Genomic DNA, 20,875 nt, shown 5'->3' with positions numbered 1-20,875 from the left:
TTTGGAAGGCCACCCAAGGATTTGTGGTTCCTCTCTGACTAAATGGTTATTATAAAAATAAGTGCTAGAGTTGTCGCTAGAGACTCTTAAAGTCAATGTCAGTTGTAGAGAATTCAGAGTCTCCTGACATCTTACACTCACAAGGTCACTTCTAAGTCTGGATGATCTCTCTCAAGATAAATATTTACTTATCTAGGCAAATAAACAGCACAAAAAGTAGCTAAAGAGCCAAGCTGATTCCTCCTCCATTGCCTGCCTGTCTTCCTACTTTTCCTTCTACTACTGTAGCTGCTCTAGGAAGCCCTAGGAGTTTGTTATTCCAAAAGCACCCAATTGATGAGAAAGCATAAGGGATCCCAGGAAACAGGTAGGACATCCCTTGCACATCCCTTGTTACATTATCTTTCTCCATTCTAGCATGGAGTAGGAATTAGAAGTTGGTATTGAAAATTGTAGCATAACCTACTCAAAAAGCTACTTTTTAGAAAGTTCATTCAAATTATTTTCTAAGGTCTCAGGAAGAAGGCATATGTTGGGTATTTAACCCTCCTTCATGCAGAGGCAAATAAAAACTCCTTCAGCTTTCACTAATCTATGAACGAGGATTTTACATATATCATCTCATTTAACACACACAAGCAGATGGTAAGTGCCACAGATTTGATATCACAGATGTCAAAGGAGAGGACCCAGGGCTACCACTTGTTTAACATCACATAGGTAAGAAGAGGCAGAACTGGGACGGAGGCCCTGTGACTCCAGGCAGTGCTTTTTCCATTGTGCCATGGTATTTCGCTAGACTTTGTTCTGGTCTTTAGCAGGTGGCCTCGCTTCCGGGCCAATCACTTTGAGGATGAAGGAGAATCATTGGCTGTAAGAATACCCTGGGACAAATATGATGACTAAATTAATGATGTTTGAAGCGAGCTCCCCAGAGTCCCTGCGCTTTTCCCCTGGTTTACTCTTGCTGGTGAATGAAAAGCTAGACTCCAGGTCGTCGCTATGGGGTGCTGTTGGCACACAGCACTGGGGCTGGGTCCCCAGTTCCCCTGAGGCGCTAGGACCTGGTCATCCACGCTAGATGTCACCTGGAGGTAGTGGGAGGCGAGGAGAAGGCGAGTGAGACGCTATAAAAAGAGATTGAATCGGGCAGTTGTACGTTCCGGAGGGACTTGCCTCGAACTGATGGGCTGGAACAGCTAGGATCCTTGGGGAGGAGAAAGAGTGCCCTAGAGGGGTGCAGCTTCCACCCCTGAGGAGGAGGGAGAACCCTGAAGATCAGGAGAACCGCAGAAGGGGGGCAGGTTAAGACTCAGGAGAAGGAGGGAGATTCAGGAAGTGAAAGAAGAACCCAGAGGGGAGGGTGCAACTTCAGATCATAAGAAGAGAGACACTCCTAAGGAGTAGAAGGGGGATTCTCAAAAAGAGTTCAGCTTCAGTATCCGAGGAGGAGGAGGGAGACTTCGAGAGAGAAGGGGTGCAGTTTCAGTCTTAGAAGAGAAGTTGGGAGATCTAGGGGAGGAGAAGGAATTGCAGAGCGGTGCAACTTCAACTCTGAGGAGAAGTAAGAGGAACCCTCCTCCCAGGGAGGAGAGGGTCCTCAGAGGAGGTGTAACTGTAGTTTTCGCTTAGTCTTTGCCTATAGTACAAGTGATCCATCCTCACTCTTACTGCCACTCCCCGCTTGCGTATTTGCTTAGTGGAAGAATAGCAAAAACTTGAGAGCCTCTGGAAGTTGTCTGAGGGATTCCCACGCCCAGAGAGCGATGGAGATGCAGGGGCTTGAGACAGAGGGAGACCCTGTTATTTTATTTCAGGACAACAAAATGATGGAGAACAGCACCGGGCTGCTCAACTACTCCCGGCACGATCCGGGACAGGAGGAGAGGGTCTTAAAACGTCCCGCATGGGTACCTTTTACTCTTGCATCTATCCTCATCTGTACTATTGTAGTGGACATCTTGGGCAACATCCTGGTCATCCTTTCGGTGTATCGGAACAAAAAGTTGAGGAATGCAGGTAAAAAAAATAACTCGGGAGCCACGTGGGAAATGGAAACAAACAAACAAACAAAAAAACCCTCAGAAAAATGGGAGTGAAAAGAAGTCACGGTGAGAGAGTGTTGGAATGATACTTGTGAGGTGCTCCTAAAGTCGTCCTATCGCAGTTCTAGAGTTCTTTCACTCTGAATTTTTCTCGTATTGAACTAAACTTTACTTTCATTGAATTTTCTCCCTAAAACTTCTTTTGGTATTGAACAAAGCTTATAGAAAGATCTTTTCCCCACTTGGTTTTCTATTTACCTGTCTGTCTTTGTCCTATTATCTATCTACCTGTCTTATATTTATTTAGCCTGGTTTTCCGTAAGAGTTCATAGATTTCAGCAACAAGCATTCTCTTCTTAAAGTGTTTAATCCAAATTACTCCTTTGAAAACAAAATATTGTCTTCAGATTACCCCCCAAAAAATGCATTAAATTTAGCTAGAATTGGTTTCTATTTCCTGAAAGAAAAATTTAAAAGCAGGCTTTTTTTTTTGTTTTTGTTTTTGTTTATTGTTAAGTTGTAGACATCAGGTTTACAAAATCAACTATTGTATACCAGGAGTTTTTAATCTTTTTTTAGTGTCTTGGACACTTTTTGGCATCTTGCAATGTCTCTGTACCTTTTTGAATACTGTTTTTAAATGAATTTTAAAATATGATTAAGAAGTAAACCAGTTATACTGCTTAACAAATTACTTTTTTAAAAAGTTTATGGATCTCAAGTTAAGAATCCTTGGTGTAATTTCTTTCCACAATTTGAGTTGTGTATTTTAGTCATTTGTTTTGAAATAGAAGTGTTTGTATGTATATAGCCTGTTTACATATAATTATAAGAAATATAAGATGTTACAAAGCTTAATTATTAATACAAGAACAAATGCACGGCCAGGAGAAGGCATGAAGGCCATGGATTCTATCTCATTTATTTCTTTGTGTCTAGTCTCAGTGCTTAACAAATTTTCACTGAATAAATCAATGAACTATGAATGGATGAATAAACTATAGAGATCCTCAAAATGCTTCATTTGTAACATCATGAATATGCCAATTAAATATCAATTTCTTTTTTTGTTTGTTTCTTTAAAACAGTTTAACCTATAAAAGGAAGATAAATGGTTTTATTTCAGGTGAATTTCTGCAAATCTTTCAAAAACTAGAGGAAATTAAATATTTTAGCATTGTGTTTTGGTTATACATTGATGCAATATTTTCCCATTTGTGAGAAAATCATCCAAGTGAAGATGTTTATTTTTTAATCCAACAGATCTCTCTATAAGTGCCTACTATGTACATAAGATAGTATGTATCCTATTTTGGATACATTAATACTTACAATCTAGATAGCTCTTTTGATTATTTTTAAATTTAATTTAGCTCTTTTTATAATCACATTTAACTCTTAAAAAAACTCTTTGAGTTAAGTCTTATGAGTATTCTTATTTCCACTTTTCAGATAAAGAGATAAAGAGATAATGGGAGATCAGAGTACAGATTTTCCTGACTGAAAATCCAGTAGTTATCCCTTATAACAAGCTGTTTCTTACAGAGACAAAGATGTAAATGAAACATCCTCTACCCTCAAGAGGCTTACATTCTAAGGAGAGGTGATATCACACACACACAAGCACACAAAGGAAATTGACATGATAGGGAGAACTACTAAGAAGGAAAGATTTCTCATATGTGCACTTTTCTGTGTACTCCCATGTTCCCCCCCTCCACCTTAGGAGGGCTCTATCCAGTATGGAAAAGAGAAAAATGAATTTACTCTTTTAATTGAGCATAAATATGATTGTAAGATCCTTGCAGATAGGAATAATTTATCATACTAGGGAAAGATTCACCATTGTGAGGACTAAATAAATATTTGTGAAATATTCTGAGGAAGTCATGGGCTTCACCAGATTCATGACACGCAAAAAAAGTTAAGAATTTTTGACCAAGAGAGTAAGTACCCAGAATCACACAGGGACCATGTGTCAGAGACAAGTCTTTAGCCTGGTCTTCCTTGTTTCAAGTCTAGTTTTCTGTCCACTGCTTCAGATACCATGCTGCATAGAAAATTGTATCAAGAAAAAAAAAAAGCTTTAAGAATTTCCTTCCAACTTTAATCATATTTTATTCAGGAGCTTCATATTGAAATATGTTAAAAATTCCAAAAATACGACCACTACTGAGGAAGAATATAAAATTGTATTGCCTAGCTGGGACTTTGTCTACAGCTGTCTCACTAGTGCTTTCTGTAATGACCATTTTTAATGATAGCCACAATAAAAAAGAACTTTTTACCTGGAGGACAGTTTATAATATGTTTTTTAGATAAATGTGGTTATTTTATGTGACTCACCAAAGATCATTATGTAAAGCCTTATTGCTTTTCATTCTCTTTATTCCTGCTGGATTTATTTCATTGGCAATAGAGATGGTTGGCTGGGGATAGAGAAAAATAGAGCAAGAATTCAAGACACCTGACTTTAGAATTTGAATTTTCCTTTGGAGTTAAGATGTAAGCCATTTTATATTTTTAAGCCATTTTATTTTTAAAGGAAATGTTTAGTGCTTTTGTTTCTGGAATTTTACTGAAGGATCAAGTTTCATTTTCTCTACTTTTACACAAAGAACAGAACTTCACTCTTCTTTCTAGCATTCATAGATTCCCTGGGTCAGAGTGGAGTGCTGGTGAGTTCAGAGTTTGTAGATAGGACAATGTGAAACCTTGCAGTTGAGAACCCTGATGTAAGAAACCTGGGTCCTGGGTGTTGTTCAGCCTTTAACTAGTCTATGACTTTAAGAAGTCAAAACTTTTTTGGGGTTCAATTATTTTATAATTATATGAAGAAAAAACTATATAAAAAATGTGTCAATATGTACTTTGTTCATGAACTTTTATATAAGAATTAAATTTGATCTTCTCCAAACAAGGAAAATGAGAATATGCTTTTACAAATTTTATGTAGCAAATCATTGGACTAACAAAACAAGTCATGCACATTTTTTTTTTTTTTAGGATAATAGCCATAAAAAGATTTTAATGTTTCTTTTAAAGTTTGAAAATCTGTCATTGAAAATCTCTCAGTGAAATCTCTCTCCACATTTTCAAAGAGAAAAATTGAAATTATGTCCAATTGATAGAATCAATTGTATTTTCTTTCTATGTATAGGGAAATTTCAACATTATTATTATTATTACTATGTACTGAATAGTGAGAGACTTTAGTACTGAATCATGAAGACAGATTCAAAGCTTCCCTCAGACATTTATTTAGTATGTTACTTTAGACAAGTAACCTAATCTTTTTTATAGTTTGAAGATTCCACAAATGCAAAATGAGGATAACTAATCAATACATGATAGGTCCCTAACACATAATGAAAAATAGCATTTCATTTTAAAAATTAGAGACAAAACGGAGAACAATTAAATTTGAGTTTTGAAAATTTCAAATATATGTAACACATAATTCTGAGATATTTTCCATGCTTGAAAAGTTACAGGTCTTTTATTTTGGAAGCTAGTTTATTATATTTTATTATGAAAAAATATATAAAATTAAGAAATATAACAAATATTAAGGTTTTAACTTTCACACAAATTATTCTTTAATCCCTAGTTTACATGTTTCAAGTTAAAATGCAGCGGTTTCAAGATAACAAAATCTTATGTTTCATAATCTTATGTTGGTTGATAGTGGCAATGGCAGATAATGCTGATTTTGAGATTTGACAGTGTCTAGTCCAGAGATAGCCTTGTCTTTGCAAATCATATTAAATAATCTCTAGGATTCATTTACTTAGTAGGAGTAAATTCACTCTGATATGACTTTTCTACAGTTTGATTTGAATTTACTCAGAAAAATGCATTTCTTTAGGTGAGAGTTATTTGTGCATATATATATATAATAAATTTGACCCTTGCATCTTTCCTGAGTCACTGTCTCCTTTAGCCCTTTTGCAAAGCAGATTCTGCTCCACAGCTTAAAAAAGCTGACTTTATGTAAGTAAAGCCTGGGATTCTGCCTGGCTTTCCCTCCCAGTGATTTGATGGGTTTGCAATTTCATCAGCATCAGGCTTATGCAGATCAAACTAGTTCTTTCTTTACCTTTTGATACTGAGCAATTTTTTTCTATGTATATCCCCCAAAATCTTCTATAAAAGAGCCACCCAAAACAATGGAGAGTTTTTTCCTAGCTAACATGCTTGTTACTCCTTGACATTCTTTTGACTTGACTTTCTTGACTTAAGGTATTTGCATGATTTTAATAGTAACTTCATTTTCATATTTGTGGGTATGTACAATAGAAAAAAATGAGAGACTCAATGATTGGAACTTTGTTGAGCGCTGGTATCTTACTAAGCACTTCACTGGTCTTATTCACCCTGCCATTATAATGTAAATCTTTACATCATAATCTCCCTGTATATTTGTTGCATATGTTCATTGTTTTCAATTAAAACTCAAGTTTTGTGTTACAGTTATGCCCTCAAGGTGTAGTGTAAGTCCATAGGCTCTAAACTCAAGTGTTCAAAGTTAGTGATGTGATTTATTGAGAAAATAAAGATGTTAGATAAATTGTGCCTGCAGCTACTATTGGCCTAATCAACCAACTGACTAGAGAAATTGAGAAATTGTCTATTCTATCTAACACAGCCTCCAGGGTAAATACCAACTCACCACTGGTATTCTCCCAAAACTCTGAGAGCCTTAAGGATCTTGAAAACCCACAAAACAGATGAAGGTGATGGATTATTTCAAGCTGATGTATACTTCATGATCTCTAATAACAACAACCAGCTATGAAGGATAGAATCAGAAGTGATGTTGAGATTTTGCCAATCTATACATATTCAATGATTTAAGTTCCAACAATCTCTCCCTTGGTTTTCAGAAGGCAGTCAGGATAGAGAACTTTACGGAAGTGTAGTATATACAGTCCAACCATTACACCACCATCTGATACAGTAGAAGATAAGATTAAAGTTAAAAATGTTTTAGTTTTAAGAATTTTATTTACTGCATAGTATTTATGATAGTGTAGATTTATGAAAAATATTATTTTCTGAGAATTTTTTATAATTGAGATCAACACAAAAGCTCACAGAATTTGAGGAAATTACTAATGAGAAAAATATTCTTCATCCTACCAATTTTATTTTCTGTACTGTCTTTTATGGATTATTTAATGGTTACTTTGTTAGGAAAAATTACCAGCATTAAAGTTTTATTATAAAAAATTATATAGAAAAGTATATTTTCAGCAATTTCTAGCAATAGTTTTTGCTGGTTGTGGGAATCTAACTCTATTTCCTATAGTTTCAGTATATAAACATTTGCTTTTTTTTTTTTTTTAACTCCTGTACTTATTTTCATGAACATCCTCCCTGAAAGCTAAGGATTGAGTAAATATGTGTGTATGTATGCATGTACATGCATATATATATATATATATATATATATATACATGTACATATATATAATATTCTATATGTGTAAAAGTAGCTGTGATTCTGAACAAGTCACTTAAACTCTGTTTGCCTCTGTTTCCTTATCTGTAAAATGTAGCAAATTATAATATCTACTTCCCAAGGTTGTTGGGAAGATAAGATAATAATTATAAAATGCTTAGTACAGTGTCTGACACATAATAAGCACTATATAAAATTAGCTATGATATTCATTCATTCCTTAAGCGCTTACTATGTGCTTATTATTAGGAATATAATATATACATATATTATATATAATATAATCTTGAGATACTGGAGTTCTATCGTTTTATTATCTCTTGTTCTTGCTATATGATCAGCCCACTCCTCTTTCTAGTTATAGATTTTTCGGATAATAATGCCACCACTGGATGGAAAAATAAAAAAATTTTTTTAATCTAAAAACATCTATTTAGTAGCTTAATGCTTTGATAAGCTTAGACTGGCCTTGATGGTCTGTGACTTCCTAGGTAGACTGCATAGGTGAAAATCTTTAACTGCCTGTGCTTCAGGATGTTTTTCAGATTTGCAGACAACAATCCTTAATTTTGATTTCCAATTTCTTTGGTATTTCAATCTTCTGCTGAAATTCTTTTCTTAAATTATGATTATAAAATCTTAAATTGTTCAAGAGAATATTGAGAATCAATTACCATATAATGATTATTTGTGGCGCTTGTTCAATAAAATTAGAAGTAATAGCTTCTGGGAAATTTGATCACATTTTTGTTGATTCCTGTGAAGAGCTTGAGATGAGAAAGGAATTATTTTCCAAGAGCCCAGCATTATGAATTGTATTTAGAGAAAATGCAAACCAAGAAGTTATATTCAGTATGTAAAAATTATGAAAGATAGTTTTCTATTAGTGTTTTCAATAATTACCAAAATGTATTTTTTAAAGGAAAACATTTTACAGTAACTATATTAACAGGCTGAAAATATATTAAATGCATATATAGATAGATAGATATAGATATGAATACATAAACATTTATATAATATTTATTATTTAAAGCAACTCTTGAAAATGTAAAATTAATGATAACAAAGATTTTCTGTATTAAATAAAAAGTATTTTAGTTGGTCAAGACATATATATAGTCCTTGATTTGGAGTACACTAAAGGCGTTCTTATCTTCAGTTCAGGAGTTCTGAGCTTACAAGGACTAAAGTTGATGGAGGTATCAGTATTTCCTGGTACCTCTATCATGTCTCTCTGGAAGCAGATTACCAGGTTGCCTAGAAAGGGGTAACTTGCTCAGATTTGAAAAATGGACAAATTTCCTGTGATAATCAACATTAGGATCTGGCTCATGAGTGGCAGCTGCACTTGCAGCCTGGGGCCAATATAAGGATGCCAAGTCTCAAAAAAAAATATAAAAGGAAATATATACATATATATATATATATATATATATATATATATATATGAAAGGTACTTCACAGGAGGATAAGATCACTATCTACATGTATCCACTGACAGGTGTTTTGAAATTAGTTATCTGAGAACTAATTCTCAGTTTTGACCCTTATATATATTTGCCTGTGCCACAACTCAAATAGATTAGGCTATTGCCTTGGCTCAACCATATTTTCAGCAGCAATACCTGTTTGCTACTGAGCGGAGGTCAAAGTGTTTGAAGAGTCTTGTGTTTCAGTACCACAAACATCAACATAACTTCTTCCTACCAATCCTTTACTCATAGTAAAGTGACTCATAACTTTGTTCCAAGAGGGAAATTTAACTCTCAAGGATTTGAAGCTGTTTATTTTCCACTGAAGATGTTATACTCATTAAATAAGTGAATCTTTCCCTTTCAGTAATGATTCATTTTTCTGCTTAATGATTTAAATATTCTAGCACAAAGTGAATTCTAGATGATTAATTGATCAATTTGATAGATATGTGTGGGGTATAAAAGAAGTGTAATTTATGTTCCTACCTCCAAGGAGATTACCCACAAGTGAAGGACTTTTTAATATGTGGGCCTATTCCTACCTCAATTCTATTGGCCAAATACATTAAAAGACACACCTATGAGTCATCAGAGGCTAGACATTATTTTTTAACTAGGAATCTGATTATTTTCTTTTCTCAAAATATTTAATTAATAGTTTGTTTGCATCCTGACTTTTTAAAACTGTGGTTATAATTCAGAATTCAATGACATTCTAAGGAGAGAAAATATTGCATAATAGTTGACCTTGAAACCAGGAAGATTTGCATTCAAGTCCTAATTATGACACCTAATGGTTATATGATCTCAAATTACTCTAGGCAACTCTCTAGACTGTAATTTACAAAGAAGGTGTTGAATCTGAATTAGTAGAGAGTGTTTCCTTACATGAGAATTCCCTCTATCAATTAAATCATTCAAGTTCATTATCCTTAACTCTATTGTAATGTCCACATATCACCATTTGACAAATACTCACATGCAATTGACAAGAGTCTTCCTTGAAATGATGGAGGTTCATAGGGCATATATGCTTCCCCATTCTATGTGACTATTGGTCCTGACCTCTTCTAAAGTTGCCACATAAGTTCCCCCAACTTCTGGAGTCTTTCTCATTTTCTCTTTACATCTCATATAACAACAGTGATGATTTCAGTTGTTCATTGCTTATCTCTTACTCTTTTCCTTTGATGAGCTCATCTTCTTTTTTGGACCATATATTTCTTTATATTAGTTCTTCTTTATAACACTTTGCTTTTAATGTGTTGCTCATGTCCACTGTCTATATTGGCAAATCAAAACATTGTGATTTTCAGACTTATCCATAATTATCTATCCAAAAAAGGATTAAAATAGAGTATCTGAATTTTTTAGTTGTAGGTAATTAGTGGATTTAAGTGAAGAAAAAGGAGTTTTTATGAGTAAGGGATACTTTTATTTCCTCAAAACTTTGGGATTGCCAAAGTGCATAAAGTGAAGGAGTGAGGTATTAAAAAGAGTAGAAAAATAAAGGGAGATGAAATCTGGATACATTCCTTCTTTGATGAAAACATTTGAACTCTTTACAGAATGGTATGATGGCATCAAAAACCTGAAAACTGCCAAAGTACCATAGGATCATAGACTTAGAGCTCGAAGAAGCTTTGTTGTTGTTCAGTTGTTTTCTGTCATGTCCAACTCTTCATGAGTTCATTTGAGGTTTTCTTGATGAATACATTGGAGAATTTTAGTATTTCCTTCTCCAGCTTATTTTACAGATGTGGAGCCTGAGACTGATAGGATTATATGACTAGTCCAGAGTCACTCATTTAGGAAATGTCCAGATTTAAATGAGTCCTGATTCCAAGCCCTGGCGCTCTATCCACTATGTCATTAAGCTGCCTCACAAAAGGGCCTATTATTTCAGTACCTGAGGATAAAGGTTATGTGATGAACAGGGGGCTAGATAGCACAATAGTAAAGGACTTGGAGTCAAAAGATCTGGGTGTGAATCTTGCCTCAGACATTTGCTAGTTGTGTGATTCTGAGAAAATTATTTAAATCTTTATGCGTCTTAGTTTCCTCATGTGTCAAATAGGAATAATAATTGTACCCATCTCACATGGTTTCTGTGAGGTTCAAATGACAATGCATGGAAAGAGCTTGCAAGCCTTAAAGCATTATGTAAATGTTAGCTAATATTATTTGGTCCAGGGGGCTTGAATGTATCATAAGTGAATAAAAACTCTCTTTTCTCCTTCCTTATTCTCAATATTTTAGAATTAAATTTTTCAAAATTCTTTCATAATTATGTATGTATTCAGTTTTTGTTTGGTTCAGAAGGAGTGATAAGAAAAGAACATCAAGATTCCCCCCCAAAAAAGCTACAATGAGCCATGAATGTCCTCCCCCAACTAGGACTATTTATCTCATAATATGGCCAAAGGTATTTATTGGGAGAGAGTGATAGTTGCCCTCCATGGCATCCCTGACTCTTCTTCAAAAGACTATCATAAACATCTATATATTGTATCCTTTTTATGTTGAAAACTCTTTGAGAATAGGGATTTTTGTCTTCCTAGTGCCCAATATTGTTCCTGGAACGTATTAGTCATTCAGTAGAATGTATTGTTTCATTATTTATGTGCTGGTACTTATCTTAATCTACTTAAATGTATATAATGTATTCCTCAAAGAGATTTTCTTGTTTAAAATGTTATATAAAATATTATAACATCTCTTTTTTCAATAAATATATATTTGTATTTCTTCTACCACTGTCTCTTCAATTTAAACTTGTGTCCATTCATAACCATGACTTCTCCAAGTTCCAAGTTCTGGAGAAAATTTAGTTTAGTATGCAAAATATAGATGAATAGCAGAGTTTTTTTCCTGAAAAAGATCTGGGAGTTTGAGTGCACTATAAGATCAATATGAGTCAACAATGTGATATGAACATCAAAAAAAGTTAATGCAATCTTGAGTTCCATTAAGAAGGACATAGACTTCAAGAGTACAGAATCCTCTTACTCTGTCTTGATCAGACCTCATCTGGAATATTGCATCAAGTTGTTTTTGGTGCCATTTCTTCTCTGGAAGATCAACAGTGAACAGGAAATATTTATTAAGTGTTACTTGCACTAAAAACACTTTTTTTGTTGTTGTTTTATTTTTGCTGAGACAGTTGGAGTTGAGTGACTTGCCCAGGGTCACACAGCTAGGAAATGTTAAGTGTCTGAGACCAAATTTGAACTCAGGTCCTCCTGATGTCAGGGTTGGTGTTCTATCTACTGCACCACCTAGCTGCCCCATACCACCTATTCTTTAAAACCCACCTATCACTTCTTTCATGAAGCTTTCCCTAATGCCCCAAATTAGTACTGACTTTCCTCACTTGAAATTACAGAGCACTTAACATCTCCATTCTCTAATGTGCTTATCATATAATATTATGTATGATTGGGGGAGGGTGACATATGTAATGTTCAGTCATCTTCATTTAAATTTACTGAGCATATGTGCCCTTTATCAAAACTTGATTTCTTCTTTATGCTTAAGAAAGTATATTTAGGGGCAGATGGGTGGTGCAGTGGCTAGAGCACTAGCCCTGAAGTCAAGAGATTATTTCTTAGTATAAGCATATGATAATGTCCTAAGATGTTAAAATGGAATACTGCTCAAAAGACAGATACAAGAAATTGTTCCCATAGCTGCAAAGTATCTGTGACAGGTTTCAAACCCTGGACTTTCTATCTCCAGAACTATTAAGCCATATTACCTTAGCTTCAGAAAGATGATAGAGGAATCTCTATCACATCACAGGGGCTAAGAAAGAAATAAATGAGAAGAAAATGGAGGCAACTAGTTGTAGATTTCTTACTTGGAAAGTAGTGGGGAGATTGGATGATAACTAGAGGGAACAATGAGGTCAAAGAAAATTTCAAATATAGGGGAAAGTATGTATATCTGAAAAGAAGAACTGTAGCTATAGCCTGTGTTATAAAAGCAAGACAAAAGCAATTTTTGCTTCAGGTTCTTAGAACATTTTTAGCCTCTCCATATCCCTTTTCTTCCTTGTGGAAGTATAGACAATTTTTTAAAATTAGTCCATTTTGTTTGCTTCTAGCTCTAATTATAAAGTCATTCACACTTTATTCCCCTGATCTCAATTATGTGTCAGTAAAATTAAGCTATGATCAAAAAAGAGTAATAATGTATTCATCATCATATTTGATATTATAATGGGTTAATGAAATGACAATATTGTAAAAATGAACAACTATGTAAAAATTTATGACCAGTTATGATTCCTAATGCTTGATGATCTGTATTACCCGTCTCCTGATATTTGACAGAAACTAATATGTGAAATGAGACACATACTTTGGCATGTGGGATTTTTTTAAAGAGGTTTATCTTTCTTTTTTTTTTTCTTTTGTGGTATGGAAGGGAGAGAAAAGAAAACTTAATTAAAATAATATTTAATAATAAAGAAAATTCAGCAATATGATGGTTCAAGACAATTTCAATAGATTTGGGATAGAAAATGTCATCTGCATCCAAAGAGAAAACTATGGAGACTGAATGTGGATTGAAGTATGTTTTTACCTTTGTGTTTCCTTTTGCTTTCTCATAATTTTTACCCTTTTGGTCTGATTTTTCTTATACAACATGACAAATATGTAAATATGTTTAAAATAATAAAGAGAATTATTAGTGAATAAAGGAGCCATTTTGTAATTTTTTTTTTCCTTTGGGTCTCTATCTATTAGAGGTTGGAGCAAAGGATTATAGGGAGTAGCCAGGATGAAGTTTTAAATGTCTTACAGTTTCTATGATTTAATTATTCAATCACTAAGCCAATGATGTCTTACTCTGAAGTAACATGGAGATGATGTTAGGCTCTCAAGGACTATGCCTAGTACTATATAAGCTCGGACAAGAAAGTCTTTGACAAGAGGTTGTGAATAAGGACCATGTGGACTAAGTATAGAGAGGCCCATTGCCAGTAGAGTGAGTGCTAGGATGATGAACTAGTTTGTTATGGAAAACTTCAAGAAAACAACATTGGGCTGAACTTCATGATGGCCATTGTTTTATATATATATATATATATAAAACTTGTAGTTTACAATTTCCTCTGAATTTTTTTTTTAAAGTACATAAGTTCAGAGGAAATTATATTAATAGTTCTATTAGTATAATGATCTGAATAGAAATTGACTATAATTACCTGAACATATAAATTATGGAACATATAAAGAGGATGAAAGTCATACTGCACTGGTTGTGATATTATTTATAATTGTATTTGAAAAACATTTTTTTTTGCTATATATTTGCATTAGGTTATTTTGACTTGATGAAATTTGGACATGAATTTAGTGATCCAAAGAGAATGTACTTAAAAGTTCAATTTCTTTATCATTTCTGTGTTTTTCAAACCACTTGTAGACTTATATAATATATGTACATTAAAATACAGCTAATTGTTTTATTGGCAATTAAAGCTAAGTATAGTTAACATCACTTTTATTATCTTTATTATGGCTTATTTTTTGAAAGCATGTTTTTATAAGAGTTCTATTGAAAAGTATATTAAAATGGGGAAAGTCATTTTTCTTTAGTTAAGCTTATTAATGTTAAAATATACTTCTTTGAAATAATCTTTACTTGATAAAATTATCCAATTTAGGGGTATTATGGATGAAGGATAAAAGTTCATTTGCTTAACCCTTAGATTACTCTGGGTTCCTTCAATGTTTCTATGATGTCCTTCTTGGTAGCATATTTATCTGTTTATCTTAAAATTGTCCTGTTAGTTTGTAAGTGACTGAGGGCATCTGTTGATTTTTGCAATTGTTTGTTCAACACTTAGTGCATTGCTTTGCACTCAGTAGATACTTAATATTTTTAAGTTGTTGAATTTTTCTATTTTAAATTCTGGAACTATGCAAAGTGACCAAATGTCAGATTTTTATAAATTTTGCCAGTATGGAAAGTGACATGATTTGAAAGGTCTTTATCAGATGTACCTGGTTTCTCTGAAGATTTTGATTGTTATTTTCATTTTTGTCCGCCCTATATTAAAGATGGGCAAACAAATACATAAACAAAAATCTTTTCCCTTAAGGAATACTCATTCTAAGCAAAGAAGGGAGGGAAGTCCCAAAAATTTTAGTGCTGTGTTAAGCTTCTAAAGCTTAATACTGTACTAAGGCTTTTGGGACACCTAATAGATGCAAAATATATACAGAAAAGTTAGAAGGTAATGTTAGAAAAGAAATTTTGGAATGGGGGTGGCTTGGAAAGATCTTTTGGAAGTAGCATTTGAGCTGAATGGAAGTCAGGGACTTTAAGAGACAGGATGAGGGATAATAGCATCACAGGTATGGAAGACAACCAGTACAAAGGTGTGGAGATCGAAGAGGGAATGCCCTGGGTCTAGAACAGCAAGCTGGTCAGTATAGCTGGATTGTAGAGTGTGGAAGGATAAATAAGGTATAAGACTAGAAAGGCAGGTTGGAACAAAAATAATGAAGAATTTAAAATGCCAAACAGAGGAAGTTGATATTTGATCCTACAGGTAATGAGGTACCTCTTAATTTATTAAGTGAGGAAAAGTGGAAGGCAATATAGTCAGACTTGTATTTTAGGAAAATCACTTGGTAGCTGTGTGGAGTATGGATTAGAGTGAGTGAGATAAGACAAGAACTCCAATGGAAGGCTATTGAAACAATCCAAGTTGTGATTAAACTAGGGCATTGGCAAAATGATTAGAAAGAGGAAAGATTGATAAAAGAGGTTTATTATGGGGATTGGAAGTAAGATTAAAGTCTAGTCTAGTTAAGGAACTAGGTGAGAGTAAAGAGAAGGGGCACTGGAAACCGTATTCCAGTGGACAGGGGCTACTTGGGATGCCAAGCATGGCATAGCTGGCATGTTTGCAACCTTTGCAAAGAGAGGGTTTTAGTTTGGCTCTCTCTTTTATAATGGGGATTTTGACTACAAGCTGAAGGGGGCTTATGGGTGGAGTCCCAGGTTGGCTCCTGGCTGGGTTTCAGCTAGGTTTAGAATTTGAATTGAATTCAATAGGTTTCGTGACTGAGTCTACCCCACCTAGATAACAAAGATGAAATTGTTTGTGCTTGGGGTGGAGTCGCCTCACTGAGGCAGAGTGGAAGGAGGTTTTCTCCTTTAAGGATTTTTCAGTTTTGGGGTTCCCTCTTCAAGATGTCTTGAGAAGTTTAAGTGATCAAAATGTGTAATCCTTTTTATAGAGCACCCACATGAAAAATTATGATCCTTTGTGTGGACAGAGGAAAAGAAGAAAGAGGAGATAGTGAGGGAAAGAGGAACAAAGGGAGGAAGGAAGAGGGAGGGAAGGAAAGGAGGAAGAGAGGAAAGAAGAAAGGATGGAAGGAAGGAAAAAAGAGAGAGGAAGGGAGGAATGGAGGAAGGAAGAAGGGGGGAAAGAAAAGAGGGAGAGATGAAGGAAGAAAAAAAGGAAGGAAGAGAGGGAGGGAGGAAAGAAGGGAGAGAGGAAGGAAGAGAGTGAAGAAGGGAGGAAGGAAGGGAGGGAGGGAGAAAAGGAGGAAAGAAAGAATGGAGGGAGGCAAGGAGAAAAGGAGGAAGAAAAGAAGGGAGGGAAGGAGGGAGAAAAGGAGGAAGAGAGGAGGGAAGAAGGGAAGGAGAAAGGAAGAGAAGGATAGAAAAAAGAAAGGAGGAAAGGAGGGAGGAAGGAAGAGAGGAAGAAAGGAAAGAAGGGAGGAAAAAAGGAAGAAAGAAAGAAAGGAAGGGAAGAAGAAAGGAAGGGAGGGAGGAAGGAAGAAAGATAGAAGAAAGGAACATTGCTCAACTGGAACTGGCCAATTCAATTCCCATTGGGGCAGCTAACTACTCAAAGATTGTTGTTTGTCCTTTGTTCTTGAAAAGGACCAATGATATAAGGAGGAAATGTGCATATGCATGTGTTAAGCAATGGCATTTGTGTCAGTTCTCTATAGATTTTAAGTGTCTGATTTGAGTAAGAAGCATTTAATGTGAGGATTTAGAAATATTAGAAAATGTTTGTAGTTATATTATTTATACAAAAGCTTTTATGTTTTATGTAATCAATATCTCTTTTTTATTGTTGTGCCACAGTTTCCTTTTAACGTCCTGACCCAGTTTCTGTAATTGTCCTATTTAGTTGCTCTGCCTCAGGTTATAACCTTTTCCTCTTAATGTTTGATGAGATAAAGGTTTTATATCTTTAGGCTATAATCATTCCTTCTTAATGTTTGACAGGATAAAGGTCTATCTATTTTAGACATCATTAGAATATCAGTAACTTCTCCAGTACCTCTCTCCATTTTGTCATCCTAGGTGCCTCCCCCCCCATTATCCCCATCCAGGTACCTCCCCCATTATGTCATTGTTCTTGTTATCCTATAAAAGAGTCTTGCTGTCTGACATTCAGGGCTGGATTCTTTGAGATGGTAGTCTCATTCAGCCCTGGGACCAAACATGGATTATTTGGTCCCAGTAAATCTCTCCATTTAATAAACCATTAAATTGTTCTCTAATCTCTGTCTTGCTCAGTTTTTCCAGATAACATTATCTTTTGTGCTTTCTTCTTTTGCTTTTCTGATTAGGAATTGTTATCCTATCCATAATTTTGGAATATATATAATCTTTCATTCTTTAATTTTCATGTCATGTTATTTCTATTTATATTATTTGGTGATCTGGAATTTATTAGGACATGAGATATGCAATGCTCAACTAGACTATTTTTTCACAAAATTGATTTTCATTTTACCTAGAAGTTCTTGTCAAATATTGAATTCCTTTGCTAGAAGTTTGTATTCTGAATTGTTGTAAGCAATTCTAAGTTCTAAGTGGTTCTAAGTCTCATTGTCTTTTCCACAGATACATTTTTCTGTTTTGTTTCCAGCATAAGATTATTTTGATAAATGATTGCTCTGGATAGTTTGAGTACTGGTGTAATGCCGGAGAAACTGAGCAAGATAGAGATTAGAGACCAATTTAATAGTTTATTAAATGGATCTTGGTCCAAGGGCTGGGTGAGACTATCATCTCAAAGAATCCAGCATTGAACATTAGACAGTAAGATTCTTTTATAGGATAACAAGAACAATGACATAATGGGGGAGGTACCTGGATGGGTCTGACCTTATGGGAGGAGGCACTTAGGATGACATAATGAAGGGAGGTACTGGAGAGGTTACTGATATTCTAATGATGTCTAAAATGGATAAACCTTTATCCTGTCAAACATTAAGAAGGAATGATTATAACCTAAAGATATAAAACCTTTATCTCATCAACCATTTAAGAGGGAATGATTGTAGCCTGGAGTTTTGGGCAGAGCAACTGAGGTAGACCTTTATCTCATCAAACATTTAGAGGGAAAGGTTATAACCTGAGGCAGAGTAACTGAATAGGACAATTAGGGAAATTAGGTCAGGACATCAAAAGGGAACTGTGGTACAACACTGGTAGTGCTGAGCTTTCCTCATTTTGATGTGTGTATGTGTGTGTGTGTGTGTGTGTGTGCATGTGTAGGTGTGTATGCTATTGATGAGGTCTAGATTTGGGTCCCCAAATGAAAAAGAGGTCTAGTGGCAGGTTTGGGGAACAGGGAGTCAAATAAAGCTCCCCTACAACCCCTTTGGGTTTGGCTCAAGGGTGGAGAGTTAAATAGGGTCTAGTCGGGGTGCAAGAGTCCCCTGTAAAGGAATTTACAGACCTGAAAAACTAGATTGATAAAAGAGGTTTATTATGGGCATAGGAAGTAAGGTTAAAGTCTAGTTAGTAGTAAAAGGTGTTAGGTAAAGAGAAGAGGGCATTGGAAGAAGAGAGGCAGAGACCCTTGGCATGTGAGGCTTAAGGCTGGCATGTTTGGAACCTCTGCAAAGAGAGGACCCAGCTTGGCTCTTTTATAATGAGAGATTTAGCTAAAGGGGTCCGTGGGTGGAGTCCCAAGTTGGCTGTGATCCGGTGGGGGCTGGGACAAGCCCAGATTTCCTATTGAAATTCAAAGAGGTGCTTTTGACTAGGATTTGTGAATCAAAGGTCCTAGCTTCCTGAATTGATAATGCATCAGCTAGGAGGGGTTGGGAATCAGAAAGGAATAAATCAATCTGAAAGGACTAGCTTCTTAAAGGGACCACAACTTGCTTCACTATCTCTTAATATGCTTGACTTATTATTTCTTCAAATGTTGTTATTTTTTTCTGTGCATTTCTATATGGCATCTCTAGTAATTTGACTGATCAAAAGAACAGTTTGATTTGAAATTATATAAGAAATGAATTATTAATAAATAATATAATATATTATAATATATTATTTATTTATCATATATTTATTTAATAATATAATTATATAATAATAATTAATAATAATGAAATATTAATATTTCCTTATAAGTGAAAAAAAATCATTTGGAATTCAAAACTCCATCTGCAAAGTGAAATTTCAGAAATGCCAATATAATGAAAATGAAATTAATGCTAAGAGTGAAATTAACACATTTTATAATTATCTTTTTTCTAGGCAACATATTTGTGGTAAGCCTGGCCATTGCAGACTTGGTTGTGGCAGTCTACCCATACCCCTTGGTACTTACATCTATATTTCACAATGGATGGAACCTGGGATACCTACACTGCCAAATTAGTGGTTTTCTGATGGGTCTGAGTGTCATTGGATCCATATTCAACATCACTGGCATTGCCATTAACCGCTACTGCTACATCTGCCATAGTTTCAAGTATGACAAGTTGTATAGTAACAAGAATTCCCTCTGCTATGTTGCTATAATTTGGCTGCTGACATTTGTGGCCATTGTGCCCAATTTACTGATTGGATCACTCCAGTATGACCCCAGAGTCTTTTCCTGCACATTTGCACAATCTGTCAGTTCAGTATATACAATAATCATTGTAACTTTTCATTTCATCACTCCCATCATCATTGTTACCTTCTGTTACCTGAGGATATGGATCCTTGTCCTTCAGATAAGACGGAGAGTGAAACCTGACAACCAACTCAAACTGAAACCACATGACTTCAGGAACTTTGTCACCATGTTCGTGGTCTTTGTGCTTTTTGCCATCTGTTGGGGCCCTTTAAACTTTATAGGTCTTGCAGTGGCTATCAACCCTGTCAAGATCATTCCCAGAATTCCAGAATGGCTGTTTGTGTCCAGTTACTACATGGCCTACTTTAACAGCTGCCTTAATGCTATTATATATGGATTGCTGAATCAGAATTTCAGAAAGGAGTACAGAAGAATTATAATATCCCTTTGCTCAGCAAAAGTATTCTTTGTGGATAGCTCTAATGATGTGCCAGAGAGAATGAAAAGCAAACCCTCTCCTCTGATGACCAACAACAATCAATTAAAAGTGGACTCTGTGTGAAAAAAACCTTGTTGCTACACATGAATTTATTTATTTTTCTTCATATGCACAGCTGTAGTTGAATATTTTCCTGAGAAGCTGATCCTTGATTGAGGAAATCTTGAAGAATCTGTGTTTCAAACAATTTAAATCAAAATTGAAGAAGCATGAGACTTGAAAATTGGCAATGTCCTACAATACTTAAAATACCCTGTCTTATAGTTAAATAAAAGAGTTTATGCCTCTTTTCCTAATTATTCCCTAATTAATAAAGTCATTCCCTAATTAATAAAATGGTTAAATGATATGAACAGATAGTTTTCAGAAAAAAATCAAAAATATTTATAATCATATAAAAATGATCTAAGTCATTAATGATTAGAGAAATGCAAATTGTAACAACTCTGAGGTACCACCTCATACTTATCAGATAAGCTAATATAACCATAAAGAAAATGACAAATGTTGGAGGGGATGTGGAAAAATTGGGACATGAATG

At 34.7% G+C, this 20,875-nt stretch overlaps 1 protein-coding gene across 1 annotated transcript; it reads left to right on the top strand.

Moving 5' to 3' along the window:
- Window positions 1-1,766: 1,766 nt before the first annotated feature.
- Window positions 1,767-20,466, top strand: MTNR1A (melatonin receptor 1A). Its single transcript, XM_003774443.2, has 2 exons — window positions 1,767-2,019; window positions 19,529-20,466. Exons 1-2 carry the CDS (start codon window positions 1,767-1,769, stop codon window positions 20,395-20,397), a joined length of 1,122 nt encoding a protein of 373 aa, XP_003774491.1. The 3' UTR covers window positions 20,398-20,466.
- The last annotated feature ends 409 nt before the right edge of the window (window positions 20,467-20,875 follow it).

This window comes from Sarcophilus harrisii, chromosome 6, assembly GCF_902635505.1.
Source record: "Sarcophilus harrisii chromosome 6, mSarHar1.11, whole genome shotgun sequence".
NCBI classification, from domain to species: Eukaryota; Metazoa; Chordata; class Mammalia; order Dasyuromorphia; family Dasyuridae; genus Sarcophilus; species Sarcophilus harrisii.
This window is presented reverse-complemented; position numbering and strand designations above follow the sequence as displayed.